This window comes from Haemaphysalis longicornis, unplaced genomic scaffold (assembly GCF_048455015.1).
Source record: "Haemaphysalis longicornis isolate Haplotype H1 unplaced genomic scaffold, Haemaphysalis longicornis Haplotype H1 scaffold_17, whole genome shotgun sequence".
In the NCBI taxonomy this organism is placed as follows: domain Eukaryota; kingdom Metazoa; phylum Arthropoda; class Arachnida; order Ixodida; family Ixodidae; genus Haemaphysalis; species Haemaphysalis longicornis.
In genome coordinates this window covers 3,962,554-3,971,698 of record NW_027526276.1, presented here as the reverse complement: position 1 = coordinate 3,971,698, position 9,145 = coordinate 3,962,554, and the positions used below count along the sequence as shown (strand labels likewise).

The 9,145-nt window shown below is 50.6% G+C and overlaps 1 protein-coding gene across 3 annotated transcripts in view; it reads right to left on the bottom strand.

The window, feature by feature from the left end:
* Positions 1 to 3,053: 3,053 nt before the first annotated feature.
* Cka (Connector of kinase to AP-1) overlaps positions 3,054 to 9,145 on the bottom strand; it is a 91,886-nt gene continuing 85,794 nt past the window's right edge. For all 3 annotated transcript variants that reach the window (XM_077695925.1, XM_077695926.1, XM_077695927.1), the window contains 3 exons: positions 7,044 to 7,154; positions 6,858 to 6,944; positions 3,054 to 6,520 (listed from right to left, as the gene is read on the bottom strand). In XM_077695925.1, coding sequence (XP_077552051.1) covers positions 6,351 to 6,520; positions 6,858 to 6,944; positions 7,044 to 7,154 — 368 coding nt within the window. In that variant the 3' untranslated portion in view covers positions 3,054 to 6,350. The remainder of the gene's footprint in view (positions 6,521 to 6,857; positions 6,945 to 7,043; positions 7,155 to 9,145) is intronic.

Genomic DNA, 9,145 nt, shown 5'->3' with positions numbered 1-9,145 from the left:
GATACAACAATGAACAGTTGTGCCACCATCTCAACTATGCTGTATGCTATATGGTAAAATAAACTGTTTATAACAATGGTAATTTTCCTCCTTATTGGTCATAACAATTGAGCCTGACAGTATGAGCCTACGTGAGGTAGAGTATTTGGAGGTCTGTTAGAGATCTTGGGTGCATGCTGTGTGACCAAGCACGACCTCTTAAGCATGAAATAAGTTGCGGCATTTTCTATTTTTCCAACACTCAGAAAAAGTTGGTGCCTTTTATGTAGCCATGCTGTACCTGAAGGAGGAGGCCTCCCGACTACCCCTGTTATCTCCTGCTGTCAGCTGGCCCAGAAAATGAGAGAGGCAGGGGGCACCTCTTCAACACTGTCTGTATTAAAATAAACCTATAGCAGGGTAAAGGGGGTTCTCATAGGCTACTGTTGATAACCGATGTTAACAAAGGCAGAAATCAACACAACTTTAGTAACATTCAACCTCCCAATTATTAAAAAAGAAAGTCACGGGTTTATTGCGTCAGAAGCCTGCAACTCTGCATTTGTCGCACGCTGCTTCAGAGTTCGCCCTGTTCTGCAGAATCGGTGGTCACCCTTGCACACACTTGGTGGTGGCTTTGGAAGACTGCTGCTCTTTCTGTTGTTCAGCAGTATCAGTAGCCTACACCACCATCAGTCACAGTCCACCTTCTTTTGGCGCCTTCTTGGCTCACACTTCGCATCAATGCTGACAAATGACACCACGACAGGCAAACTGGTGCCCATAGGCAGCCGCCACTGACACCTTGATCCGACATTATTCCGAGCAACCAGGCCGCCAGGTGCACAAACACAGCGCCACCGCAGCCAACGTCGCTGCCAGGTGGGCTTGATGTCACCCCTCCCAGCGTCGCCCCCGTCGGTGCGCTTTGGAGGTTACCCCAAAATCTCCCACAAACTGTGGCCTTGAAACCGACACCCAACTTTCGTCCTACGAGGCGAGGATGGCTGAACCCTGCGCAGCCTAGGAAGGCACCATGAGCAAAGGGTGCTTGGAAAAATAAACTGTGCTAAGGCGAAGCTCCCTGTGCCTCACTGATGGCGACCATACATGAAAAAACGCTGCAGTAGAGCAAGCTTTCTCTGACGATGATGATTGTGGGCAAGGTGAAGGATTGGTGAAACACAAAGCCTCCTCTGGTCAGAAGCCAAAAATCCAAACTGGTACACCCAAAACGCACTGCAGGAAAGCCAACTTACGCAATGGGTCTCCACAAAGGCATAGCAAGCACTTCAAGCAAAAAAGCACCTCCAGTGCTCAGAAACGAACCTGGCACTGCGCTATTCCCACACAGTCGATAGAGTTTTGGACTTTGACCCAGGTTGTATGGAAGAAAGCTTTGCATTTTAACCACCATTCTCTTAAGCAAGGTGCTCTGATTTTTCCCTTCCTTCTGCACAGGAAATTTGACGTGTTATTGACATTCTCAATCTACTAATTGCCAACAAAAAAATTCTGAAAGAACTGTTTAACCGTGCCCAACTTATTGTCCTTTTCGACTCGCAGTGGCGAAACTTTTGAAGAGCACTTCCATGCACACAGGAGACACCTCCCAGCCACCACAGCTTTAGTGAGCCTTATTCAAAGCTCATTCTTTTCTAATGGAGGCAAAAAGCAAAAATGCCCGTGTGTTTGAGATTTCGGCACACGATAAAGATCCCCAGGTGGTCAAAATTAATCCAGAGCCCTCCACAGCAGCATGCCTCATTGCCTGTGTAGCGTTGGCACCTTAAACCACATAATCAATCAATCAATCAATCAATCAACATCTCAAGTTCACCAGTGCAATGCGAGACACACATGCCAAAGCTACTCGTGAAGGGTGCCAGAGTGCCTCACACAGATTTGATGAGCCATCTCTGGCTTTCTCTGATAGTTGCAGAGTCAAAACAGCTTGCGAGGGATTTGCTACACCACTCAATTCTGCCAGGACGGCAAAATAGGCGGTACTGCAAATGGCTGCTACTGCCGCGCTGACCCAGTGGACGCGGCGTTTGCATCGAGTTGCGACATCAGGGGTGGGCTAATATGTAAAATCCATGCAGCTCTATGCTGCACATGGAAAATGACCACCGATGCCTCGTTCAATACTAACAAATTTGGATTCCCTTTAGCCAGTAAGCTGCAACATGCCAAGCAAGTGGGCCGTGGATGGCCTGAACACGTGATGGCTACGCGGTGTATGAACTTCCCAGGCCAATGTGCAAGTGTTCAATGCACATTACTTGAGCACGCTGAATTTCCTCAATGAGACCCTGGTGGGGCTGGCAAAAACCTGCTCCAATTGAAATTCAAGTTAGCTGACATATGCTGAAATACAGTGCCTCAAATCTTAAAACCCAGGCAACAAAAGTAGGTTTAAGAATGCCAAAAAAAACTTGAGCACTTACAAGTTGGGAATGCAAAAGCAGTCATGTCCAACTGAACACTACGGTGCATTCTGCACTGCACAAAATACTAGGGTTCACAGGCTACTACTGCACCACGCGGTGCAAGCGGCTGGTGTGAAATCAAGTGGGTTGAATCCCATTATTATTCAGACCACTTCTCCACATGGCTCTGTGCAAGCCTGTGCGCTTTTCGTTGCTTTATTTCACAGGTACGCACCATGAAGCCACATGACTCTTTGTAGCTAATGGAATTTAGGCACCACTTCTATGTTTCAAACAATGCCTTTTCCTCCCCAATGGGCCACTTAATGGTCTCACTTTAATAGGGCTGACATAAGGAGCGCCAACTGTATCCATAGCAAGTTCTGAAGAACTATCAGTGAACTGCAAGATCTTACATGGAGATCAAGAACCAGCCTTTGACAAAAGCTTGCCCCCTCCAAAAACGGCTGAAGATGCTTTCAACTTTATTTCACACGTTTCCTCTCACACAACAAATGCTTAGAATAAACCAGGAAGCCACAGCAAAGTAGCTTGAAAAAGAAAAGATTTGAAATAAAGCTGAAAAAAAAAAAAATTGGAGAAGAGTTGTGTGCACAAACACGACGCACTACACACCACCAGTTCACTCACAAATCTTTATTTACCATTTTTATCGAAATAAACCTCTTCCCCGTCATCATCCAAGCCGGCGCCAAAGATTGAAGGCAGGGTAAAAAAAAGGGGGGGTGGAAAAAAATGAGAACATTTGCTCCGGCTTTCACATCGCTTCACGTCAGGCTTTCCCTCCCTCATCTCACCCACCCCATTGCAACTTTAAAAACCTAGTTTCTTTTTCTTTAAATTCTTTTTAAATCCTCTGCACGTAAGAAAACACAGCAACACAGAAATGTACAAGAGAAAGAAGGAAACAAAGCCAGTTCCTTGCACACAGAGGACGCCGCCCTTTCCAGACGAGACAAGTTCACTTGTCTCGAAAATGGGGTCAACCTTGATTTGGAGCAAGGCAGCATCTTTATATTATACCAGCGTGTTTCTCACGCTGTGCGATGTCAAAATGAACAAGCACGGGAGCAGTTCGGCACCTTGCGGGCTACCATCAATGCAGCAGCACCGGCAGACAAACCTTGCACTAAAGCAGCAAGTCGTAGACAACAAGGCATATTGCTTCCAAGCAAAATCCGCCAGTTGGCTCTTCAAGCACCTATCCTCCTTTAATTCTGTTGCTATTGCATAGTAACGGGGCTGGCACAAAGGTTCACTGCTGCTGAAGTGCTGCCTGATGGATGAACAAGCCCAACGGCCTACCTAAAGACTCTGCTTAAAGATAAAAAATTGCGGGTTCGACTGAGATTTGAACAAATAAAACTTTGCAGCATCTTTGCTGTTAGTGTTTTACGACCCCCCCTTGACTGAAAATTGAAGAGAACAGTACGATTGCATTCAATCCCCCTGACATATTACAGCCGTGAGCGTTAATCTTTTAGCAATAAATTACAAGGACACTGAGGCAAAGCTGGAGACGTCACTTCCAAGGGCAGCGTCCTCGAGAAATTAAAACGTCGCGCAAGCATCACAAACTAGGTCGAAATTAATTCAGAGGGCGGGAGGAGAAATTCCGGTAAGAAACTCACATGCACAACAGGGAAAGAAAACACAAACGTTAAAAAACGGGGGAACAACACTAAAACGAGGAAGGGGGTCGGGTACATAAATTGCTCTTCTACTAATAATAAACATTCAAAAATGACTACATACACTTCTGTACAGGTTAATGAGTTTGACGCGTGGGCAAATGTATAGGTCGGAGTGTCGTCCCCACCCCACCCCTCCTCTTCCGTTTGTTTCTTTCGTCGTCTTAGGCAGTTTGCAGAGAGACTGCTCGACCGTAAAAAAGGGAGTCAGCCAGCCTTCCCAATGAAAAAAATCTGCGGGGCCGATTCACTGCCACACATTGTGGAAACAGTGGGAGTGAGGGAAGAAGGAAGGGGCTTACTTGCCAATAAATACACTGCATTTTCGAAACAATTAGGAAGCAAAGAAGGCAACATGTATTCCAGCGCTTCCCACAATCCCTCAGCAAGAAAAGGAGTGGGGGGAGAGGGGGACACATCCCTGCGAGCTGCCTGTTGCTGTCTCTGTAAGTAGACACACTTGCCGTCCTAGTCTGTTTATTTCGGGTTCTGCGAAAGGAAACGAAACGGCCTTGCCATACCGGCCTGTATGGGTGTGCCTCTTTTAGGGCTGTGCACAAAAACTCTGGGGTAACAAAACAAACTGTGGTAGGAACAAGATGAAAATGTTAAAAAAAAAAAAAAAAATTCCCCGCCGTTTTAATTGATTAAAGCACACCGCCGTGGGACGAGAGCAGTGTCGTTATATTGCCTGTGCAACACGGACCCGACAAGTAAGCGCAGACGGAAAGAGTCTTCGCAGCTCCGTCACGAAAACACCCCACAGGGTTGCCGACGAACATAGACTCCAACTACGGCTTTTTTTTTTTCCTCTGTACACGTGCCCAGTGTGCAGTTGGGACACAAGGTCGTGTGTGTGTGAAAAGGCCATGTTTCTTTCGTTTGTAGTAGTTTACAACAAGAGGACTGAAGACAAGGAACAAGCATTACCCAAGTCCACCCATCTCTCCATACGTCGACCTCCCACCTTCTTTTACAACTTGTCAGCTCGGCCGCCGCTCGGCCAGCACTCTCAAGCATTCGTCGACAGTTCTTTGCAGTCCCTAGCACTACGAAACAGCCTAGCCTATTACACCAGCGAGACTACCGTCGAGGGGAAACCTGCTCTCTCCAAAAAGGACAAAAAGAAACTCGGAGCAGACGCTTTGTACAAGGAAAGTGAACGCCCTGCTCTCTCTCTCTCTTTCGTCGAAGCTAGCTGCGGCCTGGCTCCAGGACTCTCCGAATCCTCTCCCCACCTCCCAATGCTTCCTTTCGAAGTGGGGGATATTAAAATTCACGCAAGCGGACGCAGTGCGTGGCCGGGCTACCCAGACGCGACCGGAGAGAGGCAGAGAAACACCACTCCGTTCACACATACACTCGTGGGAAAGGCTGCGAGGCAGAGAGTTCCGAGGGCAGACGGGGAGGCGTTTGGCTCGCTTCTCCCCCGACGAGTGGGTCTTCTCTGTCGCATCAGGCGTGGATTGGTGCACAATCTCGATGACTTCCAGCCCCTCGCACAACACACACACACACAGTTACTCGAGTAGTAGTCGGTTCCGGTCAACTGACGGGCACACTCCCAGGGACCACAGTCCGTGGAGAAGAAAGCGCGAGGAGACGAGAGGTGACGCGTCCGTTCTTGTGTAGTAGTCGACGAGAGCCCCGTCGAAAGCCTTCGTCGTCGTTCTCTAAGCCCCACTCTCTGCTTGTCGGCTGCAGCCTTCGACGGCCAGGGTACGTCGCAATTCGCGCGCACAGGCGGGCACGACGGCGGCGAAGACAACTGACGCAAGCACGCGCGCACACACACAAAAGAAGAAAGATCAGGGGCTGAACGTGGCCAACGTAAAAATTCGCGAGAACCGAACGAACGAATCGAGTCCCTTCGTTCCCCCTCCCCACCCCCGCCGGAGCGATCGTCAGCTGGAATAAGTTAGGTGGCGGCTGGAGCGGCACACACACACACACACGGGCCAGGCAAGGTGGCGTGCAGTGGTGGTGGTGGTGGTGGGGACGTGGTAATTGCAGCGGCAGGCCCGCCAAGTCGCCTCTCCCTCGTTGCTCTGGTGGTGGTGGTAGGTTCCCGCAGTGTGGCGGAAGCAGCGAAGGGGGGGTCGGGGGGACCGGGCAGGGGTGGAGTTCTTCCCCCGTGGCTCTCTCTTGCCTCGCCCCCAGCAGCGGGGCAGCACGCAAGGAGGAGAAGGAGACGAAGAAGCGCCGTGCACGCCCTCCTCCCTCCCGTTCAGACGAAGACCTTGGCAAGGGCGTCCGCGCCGGCGCTGGCAATGTAGGGCTTCGACGGGTGGAAGGCCACGTCGAAGATGGACTCGTCGAACTTCTTGCGGTGCGAGGTGATCTCCTGCACGCACGTCTTGTTGTCCAGGTTCCACAGCCGGATCGAGCAGTCGTGGCCTGCAGCACGGGCAAAAGGGGGCGTCACAAAAATGCTCCCGTTTGGACCACTCGCTACGCAACCGGGATATAGCAGCCCATCCGAGTCGCAGAAACGCCCAAGTCACTACACCTGTGCTTAAAAAGACAGAACTGCTGGACTTCCCAAGAGCTCTGGGCTGCTCGCAATGAAGAACGCAGACTAGGGAATAAGTCGCACGGCATGCTGCCTGACACGAGAACAGCCCTGAGCGATCATTCCACGCAAGGCCCAATCTGACAGGGGCCAGCCAAGATGTACGAGGCGGCGTGAAGTACCCCCCCGGCTATCCAGACCCCCCGCCACCGCACTACTCACTGCCTGAGAGCAGGTATAGGCCGTTGGGGTCTATGGCCAGGCTGGTCACGGCGTCCAGGTGGGCCACCATCGAGTGCACCATCTTGCCTGCGTTGCGCGGAAGGGGGAGCACGTGTCATCAGCACGCCCTCTGAACTGAGCTCGGGAAAAAAGAAAGAGCGAGAGAGAGGGGGGAGGGGCCTTTACCGGTGTTGTTGTCGAAGAAGCGGATGTGGCGGTCCTCGTGTGCCGTCACCGTCATGGGTAGGGTCGGATGGCTCACCACACAGTTGATCTGCTTGCTCAGGGCGCTCGCCTCTGCAGGGGGAGACAAGACAAGACCGTGAGAGACTCGGCAACAATGTCCACCGCATCGACGACTACTCAGGCCCTGCCCTGTACAGCACTCTCGGCACGTGGAGGCCAGTCCTAAATACACGGAGCGAACTTTCATGGCAAAGATGCCGTATGTTCGTTGATCTGAACTACATGGAGCGAAGACACGGTACCCGCCGCCGTGACACCACTGGGTTGCTCTCAAAGTGGCTAACTGAACACCCATGCCGAGAACAACATCAAGGTTCAGCAAACAGGCCCAATGAAGGAGCTTCCTGCTTGCATTGTATATTGTTTGACAATTCTGTGCAAGTCGGCGGGGGCGTTCCTTCTGCTGAATTATTCGCTTTCAGTCCTCAAAAGCGCGGCAGGCAGTAGAAAAAGAAATAAAAAGGAAGCACACACGGAGAATTGAACCACTGACCTCCACAACATGAAGCCGGCATTGTACCCCTTGTCTACCTCAACAGATGGCACCTTCATGCAAAATACATGTCTTACTAGGCCGTAAATACATACGGCTTGCTGCTTCTAGTTTTCGTCCTATTTGAGAAGCCCTCGTAGTGATACCGCTTGTTCCTCATGTGCCAATCTTGCAGACGGGTTATCAGATCACCTTTATTTAACCTAAAAACCTATCGTACGTGAGTATTGATTTTTGGGGACAACCCCTGCCAGTTGTGTCAGCACTGTGTTTTGCTTGCAAAGTGGGAAACCCGGAGTCCCGGCGCCTTCCCCATTCCTCGCAGCCCACCGTTGAGGTGAGAGGGGAAGGTTCCCTCTCTCTTGCCGCAGCGTAGGCGGGTCGCGGCAGTGGCGCAGTGAACCCCCTCATGTTATCGGTTTGTTAGGGGTTGGGGGGCTGGTCCAGGCGCGCGGGACGAGGGAAGGCGGCTTTTGGTTCGGCACATTGGATGCCACAGACGCAAGTACCGGAGCTTTGGCTTGGCCTTCCTTTGTCCGCCCTCACTGCACCTTTCTCCAGACCTTAGCCAGTCGGCTGGGTCACGATGAGCAAACAGCCAAACTACGTTAATGGAGGACCCAATAAATGCAGGTTTGGCCATTCCGTTGTATCGTGTGTGTTCCTCGCTGTGCACTGCTGCTACGCCAGTTGGCGGTCCTAGGCGGAGTTCAGTGGAGCTAGCCTTGCGGCCGAGTCTCAAGTGCGAGCTACCGTATTTACACTATTATAGGTCAACCCTTTTTTTTTTTTTAATTTGACTACCCATTGTTTGCGGGTCGACTTAGAATCGAAATAAAACCGTGTACCGCTAGTAACGGCAAGAGAAGCGAGAAATCAGGTGTGCTACAAGGTGGAGAGAGCCTTGCGCCCTCGTTTCCATGGTTACGGTGAAAGCGTAGCGTATTAATTTACTGTTGCGTACATTCTAGCGTCAACAAAGGTGGTTCCGACTTTGACAGTTAGCGTTGGCGATCTGTGCCCTTTGTGCGCCTAGGTAACCAGCCACCAACGCGTTCAGAAGTGTACTGAATAACAGGCTATGATTGTGGCCCCGTTAGCGCCGTGCATTGAATCAAGGAATTCGCTAATACTTATTTTGTTTCTTAGAGACGAACAAAACGCTTCTTGAATGCGAATAACGTACTCACAAATAAAAGAAAATCGCGAGCGGCCGCTTCTGCCAGCCGCCATATTTGTTTTGATATCGCGCGGCAGTGGCCGCTGCCGGTAGCTTCGATTGTCTCACAGCAAATGTGTTCTCATGATTGGAAGTATAAAGTTTCCTGATCAACCCACAGCACATCGTTATTCCGCGTGCTTACACAGAAGCTTCTCTTTTTTAACATCTACTGCATGCACCACGAGCGTGCGGCTCGTGGGGGAGCATCGATCATTGATGGAAGAGCCACCGTAGGGGGGGTATTGGTAATTGACGGAAGAGCTTCTCTCGGCACTCGTTCACAGCAGCGCTCAAATGGGCTGCTTTCTGCGCTCTTAATTTTTTTTT